The following is a 15,287-nucleotide window of genomic DNA, read 5'->3' on the forward strand; positions in this document are numbered from 1 at the left end:
ACTGTGTGAGGTGCTTCCTCCTTTTTCTCCTCTCTTAGAATAGTATAATGGAAAGTGGCCTGGATTGAACTTGATTTATCTTGCCTGGAAGGCCTTTTCCAGCTCTGGGGACTTGCTGGTTACCTCAGATCACTATCCCAATGCAACTTGCTCCCTCAAATGTTCACTTTCTGCAAGCAGTTTTTCCAGTTTCTCTTTGTACCTAGCTGTTTGAATGGTATCCTTCCCATTAGATTGAGAGCCCCTACAAAATTGTGGCTATTTGCTGAAGAATCTGACACATATACAGTGAGTGATTAATAGATGCTTACTGACAACTCAGCACAAATGAATACAGATGCTTTTCTTTTTTTCTTAATTTTTTTTTTATTCAATCGAAAACCCAGAAAAACTCCCAGGTTTCTGCAAATGGAGATGAGGGGAACAAGTCATGCACTGTGGCCAGCTAGTGATGGAATGGGCAGGGTGACTTGTTTTCTGTGCAGACCGGGAGAGGACAGACTTCAGGGTAATGAGCAAAGTAACCAGGTCCAACAGACCTAGAAGCCTGGGGAATGGGCAGGAAGGAAAAGGGGGAGGGGGAACTACCCAAAAGCTTTGGTCACATTAAAAAAACAAACCACACTTGACATGGTCTGGCAACATGATACTGACATTCATCGGCAGCAATACAAACTGTACAGGAGTCCTAGAAATTCAACACATAAAAGGCTGGGTGCCCAGGATTCTCAGTACAACTGAGGCAAGAGCTTGACGCCAGAAATGGCAGACATGCATACTGAGATGTAAACATTGATGGCAGAGAAAACAAGGGTAAGGGGGAGCAGCTCCCACTTCATACAAAGCTCACCATCACAAGAGAGGGGTAGGGAGTGTACGAAGCTCACCAACTTACACAGAACCCTGGCAGCAAAGGGGGTGGGTGGGAAATAGCACTTGAGTTATTAAAGGGGAGGAGCAGCTCAGCTAATACTTGTCCTTAAAACCATAGGAGGAAGTGGACAGCTTTTGCTGGGGCTGTTGAATTTTCCATTATGAGTCTAAATTATACAGAATGTTTCCCCAAAAGACAAACAAGATGTTGGCCCATGTATTTCCCTGTATATTCCAACTTTGTGGGGGGAGAGGGGGATGGGCTGAAAAAAATGTAAAAATTCTCAGACGTGGCTGAACATTTCCTAGGTTTTTTAAAAACTATTCCCTTCAGAATTTCCTCATCTGATCATCCCATTTTCTTTTTTGGATTTCACTTAAGAATAAGGAAGGGGGGAAAATAAAAAAAATAAGGAAGGGGGGCTTGGACCTTAGGAAATCTGGTTTCTTGGGTCTGGTTCTTGTGCTTGTGAACTTGGGCAAATCCCTTTTCTTTCAGGTCTGTTAATCCATGGTAAACCGAGTTGGATCAGGGTGACGAGCACTAGACTCGGAGCTAGAAGACTTGGGTTTAAAAGTCTACCTGGGGACCCTCACTGGCTACCTGAATGGCCCCTTCACTTGTCCAAGGCTCCTCCTGCCAGCTGGAGATGGATCAGTTTTTGGTTTTAGACAATCTCCCAGCGAAGACTATGGGAGTTGGGCCATTCATTCATGATGTACCTTTAACAGCAACTGTCTACAGGCTGGATGTCTGAGCTGCAGGTCAGAAGAGGCTGAGAGAGGCTACATAAACAATTGCTTTTCTTGCTCAATACTCTAAGACATGTACAAGTATTCATGCCAGATTGACTTCTATATGTCCACAAGCAAGCTTCGGGAAGTCAGCTGGGACCCTGTGGGAATTCTGTGGGCGAGTTCTCGGGGCTCCCTACAAGAGGAAGACAACATCACTGTCACATAACATGAGAGTTCACACAGGTCACAATGCAAGGTCCCCCCCCCCCATGGGGTGGTTCCAGTTTCTACCATGATAAATGTTTTGCTGAACATCTAAGGTCTAGAAGAACCCAAGATTAGACTCGTGGCTAAGCCATTAGGCCTTAAAAGATGAAAGCACCTGGCTTCCAAAGAGGAAAAAAAAATTCATTTAAAAAATGGCCATTTCCTGTTTTAAAGGAAACTCAACAGAAACAGATCTACGGGTATTATGCTAGCAAACTAGCTCTGGAAAATCCCTGCAAAGCCAAAGATCTTTCATCACTTTTTTTTTTTTGAGGTTGGGTCTCCCTTACTCACAGCTGATCAGCAGGAGGGTTCTGACCTGCTGTTTCCAATCTGAGCCCGGTGGTGCCTTCCTCCCAGGGGCTCCCCAAATTGTTAGGCTTGGCCTGTTGCAGCTCAGAATCCTGTGCTCATGAAATCTACCAACCCAGGAGTGGGGAATCACAGGTTTGTTCCATCACTCATGACTTTACCCTAAACTTCTGTGGCCTCTAATGTGTACACTCACATTTTTCAGTATTGGAGATGGACATCCTGCCCCTTAATCCAAGCCTGGTGTTGTTGGATGATGGATGATGCTACTGCTGTTTGGATTTGTCTGGCCTCAGAAAATAGGACTGGACCTTTTCCTTTACTGGAAATAAAACATGTCGGGCAAGAAGGCAGGGCCACTATACCAGAAGCCGGTGTGAACTCCGGCAAGCCTCCTGAAGAATAGATTGACCGGACTATAAACTGGCCTTGAGAATTGAGTGAAGATAGGCCTAGTTTAAACTAGAATCTCCCCTACAGTAACACCAACAAGCTCACCTCAATTCTGTCTGAAGTTCTCTGGGGAGAGGGAACACTTCAAAAGGCTGACATTGTTTTCAAAATGCCTCCTAACTCTTTTCCAGTTTTAACATTCTATAATCCAAGGTTCTTCCAGATCTGCCATTCCATAATTCAAGGGGTTACAGCACATATTATATTGGAAGACAGACCCTAAGGGAACTCTCCACTGAGAAGGGAACACCAGATACTGTGCTAAACACTTTACAAATATTATCTCTGTTGATTCTCATAATGATCCTTCAATGTAGGCACTTATCTCCGTTTTATAGATAGGGAAGCTGAGGCAAACAAGTGTGGGGGTCACCTAGACACTGAGCTGGGATTTGAACTTTGGTCTTCCTGTCTCTGGATCCAGCCCTTTATTCACTGGGTCATTTAACTGCTTTCAATTGGAAAGAGGGTTCTTAATCTATCATTTGTGAAAACTTTAAAGATTTTAGTTTTTTTGAGGCATTTAAAAACATGATTCTGAGAAAGGGGTGTCAGGACACAACTGCTAACCAACCCCAGATCCTTCCTAATACAGGGGTGGTGATCTGAAACCTGTAGAAAGTGACTGGTGAAGTGGTGGCAGAACTAGTTCTGAAGTTCTTAACCTGGGGCCCACAGACAACCTCTACCCCACCCCCCCAAGAAGTCTGCAGACAGACATGGAGGGGGGTGTTTGCAGTCAAAATGACATCTTAATTTTCACTAAATTTTAAGGAAATCTACTTCCTTCAATTTTTTTTTGGGGGGGGGGGATAGGGAAGATGAGGCAATTGGGGTTGTGACTTGATCAAGGTCACATAGCTAGATGTCCAAGGCTACATTTGAACTTGGGTCCTCCTGACTCTAGGGCCAGAACTCAGTCTACTATGCCACCTAACTGCCCTATTTCCTTCAATTATTTAAAAACATGATTTTGAGAAGGGAGCTGTATCACCAGATGCCTAATGGGGTCTGGGGACAAAAGAGGGGGTGAAGGTCAGCCTGGAGCCCCAGCCTCTGGCTCAGCCCTATTGAGAGCAATTGCTCTCTGCTGACAGCTTCAAGAGAGCCATGCTTGTTTCTGACCCACTTCCGAGCTTCTAAGTGGGTGTTTAATAAATGATTTAATAAATAATTGTGGAGTTGACTGGTGACCTTAGGTAGAGCTCATTAGAAAGGCTCTCTTGTTTATGGGGAGTTCTCTTTTATCAAACACCCACTATGTGACAGGCACTACCTAGCTTCTAGGAGGAATAGTAACCAAGGAGGGGGCCCAGGAATTTACAGGAGACAAAATCCAAGGAGGAAGGCAACCCCTAAATTGTGACCTCAGATGAATATACACGAATGGAATGGTCAAAATATGGGGAATAAGTGTAGGATAAAATAGGGATGATCACTGGAGAAGGGAAGGTCTCCTCATGGATATCACTGAGCTCGACCCTGGGCTGTTTCAGCCTAGCTTCAGTTTCTACAGGTCTAGCCATCGGGAAAACCTATTGGCTTAGGGTTGGACTGTGGTTTGAGGACTCGCCTGGGGAAGCATGGAGACTTGGCTCTACACCCTGGACCACAGAGGAAACCTCCACTGATGATTTACATCTTGGGAAGCAAAAGGGAACCTTTTTCCATTGATTCTCATACTGCTGAAAAAAACAGATAGGAAATCACACTATTTTAAAGCACTATTCAAACACAAAAGAACACAGTGAGAATTAAAGAAGGGCAGAATGCATGTCCTCAAGCTTAAATAGGAGCCAAAAATTGAAAAAGATGTTAAGAAGACAAAAATACATTTAACTAGGAAATTTATACATGGTTACTCCTGGCTATCCCCAGGAAATTTTCTGAAGATTCCAATTCCAGAAAATTAGAGCTTGCCATTCAGTGGTTTTTTTCCTTTGGGCTACCAGGACAACTAGATGGTACAGTGGGTAGTAGCCCTGAATTCAAATCCAGCCTCAGCTACCGACCAGCTGCATGACCTTGAACAAGTCACTTAACCCTGATTGCCTTCCATCCAGGGCCATCTCCAGTCATCCAGATTCATATCTGGCCACTGGAGCCAGATGGCTCTGGAGGAGAAAGTGGGCTGGTGACACAGCACAACACCCCCTCACTCAAATCCAATTCACAGGCATGTGGTACCTCACCTCCCTGATGTCACAGTCTTTCAAGAACATCACTTTTAGGCTGGGGGCAGGGGGGGGTGGTGGGGAAGAGTGCTCTGGGTTCATACACAAACCTGAGTTAACTTGAGAAGAATGCAAACTCCCAGAGGGCAGGGAGCAGTCTCATTATGAGTTTAGGGACAATTAATAAATGCTTGTAAATCTAATACTTAAAGATGTATCTCTTTATCTTAACAGGATCTAAGTATACATCTTTGGGGGCGGCTAGGTGGCACAGTGGATAGAGCACTGGCCTTGGAGTCAGCAGGACCTGAGTTCAGATCCGGCCTCAGAATCTTAATAACTGTCTAGCTGTGTGGCCTTGGGAAAGCCATTTAACCCCATTTGCCTTGCCAAAAAAAAAAGAAAAAATATATATCTTTGTTTAACTCCCCTTGGAACCAAGAGGTTTAACCTAGTCAGGACAAGGAAGGGGGCTCCTCAGTTGTCCCCCAGTGAGCTAACTTCGGTAAGAACCCTTCCCTCATTGCCTCCTGAATAGTAGTGACCCTGGGTTCTGCAGGTCTTAACAGGTCGAAATCTGTGTACTGGGGTCCATCAGTGGACTATGGGTCTATCATCACCTTAAGGCTGGCCATGAGATGACCCATTTTCCTCCATCACAGCAGATTGTTTACTAAGAGGGGCCACTACTGATGTTGATGGAGGGAGGGGCTACCTGCGCGAAGCATCATAGGACTGTAGTGCTAGAGCTGGAAGGGTCTGAGAGCCCATCAAGTCTACTGTCCCCATTCTTCAGGGGAGGTAACTGAGATCACACAGCCAGGAAGGGCCCAGGTCTTCCAGCCATTCTGTCTCCCACTCAAGTGCCCACTCCCACAATGTTCCCAAGCCAACTAGATCTGTCAAGGAATTCCAGGCCCTTTGGGTACTGCAAAGTCACAACTCAAAGAGCTAATGCACAATCTAATATCCTGGATAGTGAAATTCCATCTGTTTTTAGCTCAGGTTTTGAGGACTCACTCCCTGCCCAAGTGTAAGCAATGATAACATAAGGCAGATTTGATTCCCTGGAAGGAACAAGGAACTAGTCTTCTGTCTGTCTGGGCCAGGATGATGGGAGAAAAACCTGGCACACAGAGGCCAACCTAGGGAAGAGAAGCTTCTCAGGTGATGGAAATCTCTGCTCTATCCTTCAGAGGCAGCCAGACTGTACTTCCCAGGGAGTCTGGCTTTTCCCTTGCTGGTCCCACAGGCATCCTGCCCCACCTCATTCTAGCCTTAAAATACCTCTCCAGAACAAACAAGATGGGTTAGGAAAAATGTCAGTAAAGGTATGCTAGGTGAATTAATGAGGACAGTGGCTGGGATCCCAAAATAAAAATGTTAATAGGACTACCATGTCATTCCTGGATATTCCCATGCCCATTTCCACTTTTTTTTTCTCCAAAAGGAAATGTTTGGAAACTCAAATACTTGAAACACAAGTTTAAACTCCAAACCAGTAATTGAGACTGAAGTCCAGAGACAAAGAACAGAACCTCCATGCCCCACAGGCTCCAAAGAGAAAAACTACTGATGCAGAGAGTTTGCAAGAGTGACTTGGAGAAAAACAAAGTGTAGGGGATTTTCCAGTTGGCTTCTGGTAGTAATGGGGCAGTGCTAGAGGAGAGAGATCTCAGTGCTGGAGTTATGGGTCAGGTTCCAGTCTCAGCTCTGTCACTAAACTACCATGTGGTCTTGGACAAATTATATCACCTCTCACATTCTCAGCTCTGCCTTTGTGACCTAAGGGCCCTTCTAGCTCTATCCTCATGTATTCTAAGGGCCCTCTCATCTCTGTCATCCTGTGTTCTAAGGGTCCTCCCCAGCTCTGACATCCTGTGTTCTAAGGGTCCTCCCAGCCCTGACCTGCTGTGCCCTCTAAGGGCCCTAGCAGCTTTAACATTATTCAGTGACTAAAACGGTCCATGGAAATTACACACCAACTCTGCTATCCCGTGAGAAAATCTGTTTTGGCAGAAAGTGTCCCCAAGGCTCAAAACCAGGCTCTTGTTTTCCTCCCAAAGTGCTGCTTTACAGTAAACATGCGGGTTTGTTTGGGTGGTGGGGTGGAGAGGAAGGAGAGAAGAGAACCCTTCCAGCCTTAACCTTTCCTTCTTAAAGGTCACTGGACATAGAAAGGGTCTGCAATTAGCAGCTCCAGCCCGTGACAACCAGTTCAGGGGAAGTTTGCATCCTAGTCATTTCTGCTATGCATGTGCATGTGGATGGGGTTGGGCTGGGTGAGCATCTCACCAAAGGAAAAAACTGGGGGGCTGTGGGGGGGGGGAGTAGTTCTATTGCATCTGAATCACCCAGCCCGATCCAGACACCTCTGGCGAGACAGACCTCCCCACCACCCTCTGAGCAGCTGTTCCCACCATCCCATACTTAAGCAGGGCCAAGGAACAGATTTCTGATTTCAGTAGAAAGAACCCCCTTTCCCTCCTGGCCGCAGCAGGTGGGTGACAGCGGTAGGCAGACAGCTGCGCAGCCTCCAGCCCTTCTCCAATTTGGTCACAGTCGGATCTGGAGCACCACAGAGCCCTGGCTGGACCCCTGGCACTGGGACAATGCTACTGATTGAGGCAAAAGTTAAAAACCAAACCCTCCCCCCCCACCAAAAAATAGAAAAACCCGGACAGGAGCAATTGAAGGATTTTGTTCCTCGCTCCTGGGTGAGGAAGCAGCTCCTCCGAATCAAGGTGCCTTCACGGAAGCTCTGTGCACAAGTCTCATCTTAGCTTATAAAAGTAATAAATTAATTGTAGGGATCTGCCTCCAAGGCTATTTACAAAAGTGCCCGACTGGCTAAGGAAAGCCTTTCTCTCACCCCACTGCACCTGCATGCTACAAAAATAAGGAGACTTCTTTCCAGTTCGTAGAAAAGACTTGTGGTGGTTCTTGTTCAAGTCCAAGGTTTCCTTGTACTGGGTCTGGTGTTCTGTTTTTCTCCAAAGGGGCATGACCCAAAGGCTTGCTCTTCCTGAGGTTTGTGGCTTTTGGAAGGCGGCGAGCTTCCTTTCTCCCGCACCCCGTCACGAGGACGCATGCATCAACTGGACTCAGATCTGAGAGGCAGATGCAGAATGGGTGGGATGGGCGGGGGTGGGGGTCCTTGCAGCCCCGATGGGATGGGCAGGCGGGCACCTCTTTCTGATGCGACTTCCCACTTCCCACTGCGAGTGTGGCTCCTAGCGCCGGTCCCCATCTTTCTTCTTCACTGGACCTGCTGCATCCCGTGGACTCGCTCTGGGAGCTCGAGGCTCAGGTCCTGCCCGCTCCTGGCCTCCCGAGAGCTGAAGGATGGGCAGGGACTTGGCCGCCTGCAGGGGACCCCGAAGAATCCGGCCCACCCTGGGAGGCTGCGGCCCTGAATTCAAGTCCCGGAGATCCCTGCTGTTCCGCCGCTGGGATGAGAGACTCTTGTACTCTACTGCCTTGGTCCCGTCTGTCTGCTCGGTGTAGACCTTGGCCACCAGCTGGAGGGGAGGATAAGAGCCCTGACATTCCCACTCGGCCGAGCCTGGCTCATGCACCTCACCCTCCAAGCCCTGCACAGCAATCTGGGGGACGGGTGGGGGCTTCTGCTCACGCGTCCCTGGCTGCAGCCCCCTCAGCTCCTCCTGGCCCTCCTGCCTGCAGGATCCCTCGTCCCCCAAGCCCGGGGGCTCCGGCTCATCGAAGCTCACCTCCTGGACAGCCTCTTGTTTTTTGAAGGAGTCTCGGCGCTCTGAGAGGTTCAGGCGCCTCATGACCACCACCTCCTGGTCCCGCTCATGGCGGTCTCCGGCCCAGTCTCTCCCCCGGCTGGCTCGGCCATGGTCTCCAGGACCACCACCAGCAGCCCCTGAGAAGGCCTGGACAGATGTCTCCTCAAGCCCATCCCCATCTCCTGCTGGCATTTCAAGAGTGAGTTTACGGCCCCCCAGCGGCTTCTTTTCCACCAAAGATGGGGTAATTTTGTCAGCAGACTGCCCTCGCTTCAGGAGAGGAGATCGGGGGGTCTCGGCACTCCGAGGCCGAGACGTTTGCCTGGTGATCATTGGAGGAGACAAGGTCTTACCCTGGAAGGCATAGAGGTTTTTGGGGTAACCTGGTAAAGGAGATGGAGACCTCTGTGGTGATGGGGGCTGGGGTCCTGGGGAGGGAGTACAGGCCAGCGGGGATGGAGGGATGCTGCTCGTTGACTTCCGGCGACCAACTTTATATCGTGGGGCCCCCAGCTTGGATGCCAGCCCGTGCAGGGAGCTGGGCCGGATGTGGCCCGCTGGGGAGGTGGGCGTGCTGGAAGAGGGGGAGGTGCTCTGCGGCGACGTGGCATCTGGAAAAGGAGAAACATCAAAGGTAGAAACCAAAGCCAAGACTCCCTGAGCCCCCCTGGCCATGCGAAGCACATGACAAAGATGACCTCACTCTCCTAACAACACTGGGGGAGAGGGAGGTGCCATGAATGTCTTCACTTCACAGAGGAGGAAACTGAGTCTGAAGAGTTCCCTGAGCTAGCAAGAGTCTGGGGCAGCATCAGAACTCAAGGCTTTTTGACTCCCAAGTCCAAGGTGGCCCACTGCTGCGCCCCCTAGTGGCCTTGAGCAATCAGCTTGTGGACTGCTCCCTACAAGATGGCTTTCTGAACTGCCCGGAGGTACTAGTTCTCTTCTCAAAACCTCATCCTGATAATCATCTATATCCCCCAGTAGAAGGGAATCTCCTGGGGGGCAGGGGCTGTATCTCCAGCATCTGGTCCAGACCCTGGTACAGAACAAAGTCCTTAATGATGCCTGTTGGACTGGACTGACTGGTCTGAAGACAGAAGGGTGGAAAGGAGGAGAAGCAGGGACTGAAGTCACCAACACCCCATACCACCTCCAGGTTGCCTCTGCTGGATGCCTCCACCATCTGCCCTGGGTCTTGAGGTGCAGATGAGCATAGAATGGAGCATCAAGAGAAGTGAGGATGGGGGAGGTGGTATGTGAACAGTGATCAACCAGATTTATCAAAGTTGGTCTGGAAACAAGGTCTACCCTAAATAAATCCCAGAAAAGGATCCACAGAAAAGGATCCAAAAATGTGTACTGCAGATCTTTTTATGGTGGCCAAGAATGGTGCCCTCAACTGGGCAATGGCAAATGAATGGAAAAGAATACTATTATGCTGTAAGAAATGAAGAAAATGACCTTTTCAGAGGAAACTAATGTAAACTGATGTGAGTTGAACCAGAAAAAAACTGTCAATACTGAAAGACTCAAGAATTCTGATCAAAACACTGACCAGCCCTGACCCAGAGGATCAATGATGAATGCAACTCTGGATGGTAGACTACGAGACACACATATTTGGACATGGTCAGTGTGAGAATCTGTTTTGTTTCACCAAGCATATTGGTTCTAAAGGTTTTGTTTTAACTCTCTCTCTCTCTCTCTCTCTCTTTTTTTCAGTGGGGGGAACAAAATAGGAAAAGATAAATGCTTACTAATTGAAAAAAATGGGGTGGCTAGGTGGCGCAGTGGATAAAGCACCGGCCCTGGAGTCAGGAGTACCTGGGTTCAAATCTGGTCTCAGACACTTAATAATTACCTAGCTGTGTGGCCTTGGGCAAGCCACTTAACCCCACTGCCTAGCAAAAAAATATATATAAATGCCCATAAAATACTAAAAAAAACCCCAAAAACATCATTGATATTGATATAGACTAATTGAAAAAATATGTAATTTTAAAAAAATGAAAAACATTCAAAGGTCTAATCCAAAATGGTATCGCAAGAAAATCAGAATTCTGGAGTGAAACAGTGAAACGATAACAAATATACCATCCCAAAATACAGGTGTCATAGTCAATCAGCCTCATTTCCCCTAAAGAAGAAATTATGATTATTTGTGAAAGGCACTGTATAGAGAGTATGCGTGTGAGTGTGTGCACATGTGTGCATGTAGGCTTTTGAATAGCTATGGCATAGACAAAATTTCTGAATCTTGCCAATTAACAAAGCACTGGAGATGAAGCCAATGTGAAAGGCCCCATCCATCCGCTCACTGGTTTCTAGATTCACTGGATTCAAGTCCTGTTAGAATCACCAGTGGAAGAGCAGGGAAGGGACAGTCAGGCCTGCTGTACTCTCCCCAGTGGGTGCCCCACTTTAGGGAGAACACAGAAAATGTGTAAAACGTTGAAAAACTGGAGGGAGAGCAGGATAACAAAAGAGGTTGGGATGGTACCACATAACAACCAACTAAAAGAATTAGGAATTTAGGGAGTGCGGAAAGAGATAATGATAAATTACCTTCTTAAAAGTATGTAAAGGTTGCCATAGTTACCTAGAGTTAGTCAATTAGTCTTTATTTGGCACCTACTGGGTGGCCAGCACCAGGGATTCAAAGAAAGGACAAAGACAAGGGGGTCCCTCACTGAGGTCTCCAAGTAAAGGCAGGCAAACTATCCTCGCTGGCCGTGCTCTGGGGATATCCTCATTAGGGTGGGGCTGGACAAGGGCAGAGGCTCTTCAGCTTTGTTTCATGGGTTCCTTGGGTGTCCTGAGGAGGCTGACCTACTGATTCTCAGATTAAGATTTTGAAATTATGGAAGGAATTAGAATTGGGAGAATTTCAGTTATGGCTTTAGTGAAAATAAAATTGTCAGCATTTCCCCATGTCTGCACGTCTCTGCCTCCTGGTCATTACTTCTCCACTAGCGGGTCTGTGCATGGGGGTTTTGCAGCTGCTCTCTGAGGGCAGGGACTAGTAGGTACTAGATAAATGGTTCTACAGGATGATATAAAATCCACGCTGGCACACAGCTAAACGAGGTGCTCAGGAAGGCGAGTGTTCTCAGGGCCTGAGCTAACCACCTAGAGAACCCAACCTCGAGTTTTCTAAAAAGATTTTGAGACAAAGAGAATACATTGCCTACACAGGCAAACAGAGAGAAGAGGCAGCCCCAAACACCAGGAGGGCTCCCAGACACTACCAAGGAAAGAGGAAACAACCGCATGGTACCTGGTGGGGCATCAGGAGCAGGGCTGCGGCAGGGGGTGGTAGGTCCGGGGGATAGACTGTGGGTTGGAGAGCCAGGAAGGCTCTCACTAGAAGACAGAGAGTGGTGGAGCCCAGAAGAGAAACTTCGACTTGTGGACAGCATTGTCGACTGCTTGGAGATCTTCTTGAAGAGAGACTTCCTCCTACAAAGGTGGAGAAGAACAATAAGTCCCTTGAAGTGCATGTAGGCCCAGTGAAAGCCAGGACACGGGTGACTGTCCTAAGTCCCTTTCCTCCCAGTCTCAGCTTCCACCTTTGTAAAATAATGGGGTTTTTTTTGTGCTCTGGATCTCTGGCATCTGAGGAAGTCCAAGAATGGACTGACCCCCTCTTAGAATGGCTTTTAAAGGCATAAAATTAAATCCATAACATTATAAAGGGAAACATAAAGTGGCAAAAAGAAAAATGTAATTTAATTTTTTGCCCAACCTGAAATCTCTAAGAATCCCTTTACAAGATAGCTCTGATATTCCCTGTTCCAAGGTCCTCCCAGCTCTGACATCCTGGGTTCCGAGGGCCTATCTCAGACACTCCAAGTTCTCAGGCCTAGCTCTCTTTACATTATGACATGGCAAACCTCTAAAATGTAAATTACTTTAAATGACATCATCTCTTAGTTTGAAGTGTTGGAAAAAACCAAAAATTGTCTGTGTGATTATGCAACAAGTTCCAAGGCAGACGGCTTTCAGAACTCCGAGGCAGGGTAAGGAGTCCAGGAGACATTTTGGGGGATGCCTGGGCAGTTTCTCCTCTAGAGGAGACTGGTTCTCAGCAGCTTCGGACGATGCAGGGTCAGCCCAGACAGTCTGGTTGGTGGCACCATAAATGGCCCTGGCTAGGTTAGCCAGCAGTGTCTGGGGAATCAGGGTCCCTGCCCTGCTCCAAACTTCTGCCAGAGATTTATTTTGAGCAAGACCCATAGCTCTAAAACCACAGATTCCTCATTTCTTTTTAGAGCTTATGAAATCACTCCCCTAGTTCCTCTCAATATTCTCCTCGCCCTGAGAAACCCCATAAGGAAGTATTTCGCATGGAAAATAAAGCCAGGAGGAAGGCAGACTGGACTGGATTTCTTTGAAAGATCCCTTCCAAGCATTTTTATATGAAAATCAAAGGATACGCAGACAGTTTGGAGCAGGAGATCTTAACTCGGGGTCCAGATACTGGACAGCCTTTAGGAGAATCTGTGAACTAATGTGTCCCTGAAATGTGGCATTTCCTTCAATTATTTAGAAACCTGATTCTGAGAAAGGCTTCTGGAGGACATATCATGGGAAGCGCAGAGGTGCTTTGGGAGTCAGGTGACCCCCATGCTCACTGGCCATGGATACGACTCCAGATAAGTCAGAGCCTTGGCTCCGAGCTACACTAATAACTACTGTCTCAACAGCACCATTGTGAACCAGGGACCCTATGAAGCATTTTTTTTTGTTTTTTTCAAAGCAATGGGGTTAAGTGGCTTGCCCAAGGCCACACAGCTAGGTAATTATTAAGTGTCTGAGGCCGGATTTGAACCCAGGTACGCCTGACTCCAGGGCCAGTGCTCTATCCACTGAGTCACCTAGTCACCTAAGCATTTTTAAAATATGATTTGTTTGATCTTCACAACAGCCCTGGGAGAGGCAGGTAGTACAATTATCCCCATGTTACAGATGAGGAAATTGAGGCAGAGGTGAGGTGACTGGGGCTGCATCTGAGCTCAGGCCTGGTGTGGGAGCACTATGGCTCACTCTAGTGGCCTGATACAACCTGCACACTAGAGGATCCTGTAAGAGAAGGTGTGAAGTCTGTTTTTTGGGTAGTTTCAGGGCTGTCCAGCCCTCCATGACCCCATCTAGGTTTTCTTGGCAGGAAACTGGAGAGGCTTGCCATTTCCTTCTCCAGTTCATTTTAACAATGAAAAAATTGAGGCAAACATGGTGAAATAACTTGCCCAGAGTCACACAGCTAGTGTCTGAGGCAGATCTGAACTTGGGTCTTTTAATTCCAGACCTGGAACTCTATCCTCTGCGCTACTTAGCTGCCCATGGGCAAACATTCCCAGTTCTCTAAGTTGAACTACAGAGAACAAGGTCTTGGGACCCTTCACCTTCTTTGGTCATTAGAGTCAGAAAAGACCCCAGAACATAGGCTTTTAGCTAGAAAAATCCTTTAGGAACCCCCCCCCCCATTTTCATTTACAACTGAGGCTCAAACAGGGAAGTGACTTCCCCCAAGATCCAGAACTCAAGAGCCTTTGGATCTTCAGCTCCAAACTGCTGCTCTTTGAGAGATACTGGAAGCTTACCACAATATTGCACAGGAAGGTCTGCAAAGATTTTACTGATTTATCTCATTTAATCCTCATGACAACTGTGCTATCAGACTCACTCCTATTTTAGAGAGGAAACCGAGTGACCAACCCAGGATTTGAAGCTAGGTCTGCCTGACTTCAAGGCTGGTGCTCCATCCCCTGGACTGCCCAGGTATCTCCCTCTAGGTTATTTGTTCCTGCCTGTGCAGAGCACACACCTGTCCTGACTCTCCCGCTTCCTGCTCTTCTTGCTCCGTCGGGCCATGCGGCCTTTGTTGCTGTGCTTCCGGGCAGGCCCAACCTTGATGGAGGTGTTCTCCAGGGCAGTGGTTCTAAGGGAGATCTTGTTGTTGCTCTGGAGGAGAGATGACAAGGCTGAAGGATGGCAGCTGGCCAGCCTTCAGGGTCGCCTCCCCACTTCCATCATCGCATCCCTCTCCACCCACCACCCACTGATATCCTGCTCTCCCTTCTTCCATCTTCCGATGTGTCCCCTTCCTTGGCTTCTTGTCACCCCTGTGTAAAACTACCTTGCTTTCTCACCATGTACTTCCTCCACCCAGCCATGGCATTGCTCTCGCTCACTTCTCTTTGTGCCCATCTCCCCTTTCCCCATTGGGTCACAGGTGTCTTTGGTCTGGGAGTCCACAGGGCCTCAGGCCTCAGGGTAGGGATTGAGGGATACCTTCAGCAGCAGCTCCACTACATCCATGTGAACCAGGCCAAGCACTGACTCTCCGTTGATGTGCGTGATGAGGTCTCCTGCCCTCAGGCCAGCTTCCTGCGCAGGACTGCCCTCCTCCACACTCTGAAGGAAAGAGGGGCAGCAAATGACCCAAAGCAGCTTTATCCTACTCTCTAAAGCTGGGACTTCCTCACAGGTTCTGGGGGCCCTCTCTTCACCCCTCTCTCCTCACTTTGGAGCCTTCTCTCTGAGATGACCTCTGGGCTATTGGGGATGTATCCTGTTAGGACACAGGGGTTCACACATCCACCCCATCAGACTGGGAGCAATTGAAGGAAGGGCCTGAGTTTGCCCTTCACTCTAGCCCTGGGGCTTGGCACAGTGTCTGACAAACAATAGGTATTTAATAATCACTTGATAC

General features: G+C 48.0%; 1 protein-coding gene across 4 annotated transcripts in view; it reads right to left on the reverse strand.

Moving 5' to 3' along the window:
- MAST3 (microtubule associated serine/threonine kinase 3) overlaps positions 1-15,287 on the reverse strand; it is an 82,975-nt gene continuing 67,688 nt past the window's right edge. For 3 of the 4 annotated variants that reach the window (XM_074204830.1, XM_074204827.1, XM_074204829.1), the window contains 4 exons: positions 14,867-14,989; positions 14,400-14,536; positions 11,850-12,031; positions 1-9,180 (listed from right to left, as the gene is read on the reverse strand). In XM_074204830.1, coding sequence (XP_074060931.1) covers positions 8,051-9,180; positions 11,850-12,031; positions 14,400-14,536; positions 14,867-14,989 — 1,572 coding nt within the window. In that variant the 3' untranslated portion in view covers positions 1-8,050. The remainder of the gene's footprint in view (positions 9,181-11,849; positions 12,032-14,399; positions 14,537-14,866; positions 14,990-15,287) is intronic. The other variant, XM_074204831.1, reaches the window with a different exon arrangement.

The sequence above is a fragment of the Macrotis lagotis genome, chromosome X (assembly GCF_037893015.1).
Source record: "Macrotis lagotis isolate mMagLag1 chromosome X, bilby.v1.9.chrom.fasta, whole genome shotgun sequence".
Taxonomy (NCBI): Eukaryota; Metazoa; Chordata; class Mammalia; order Peramelemorphia; family Peramelidae; genus Macrotis; species Macrotis lagotis.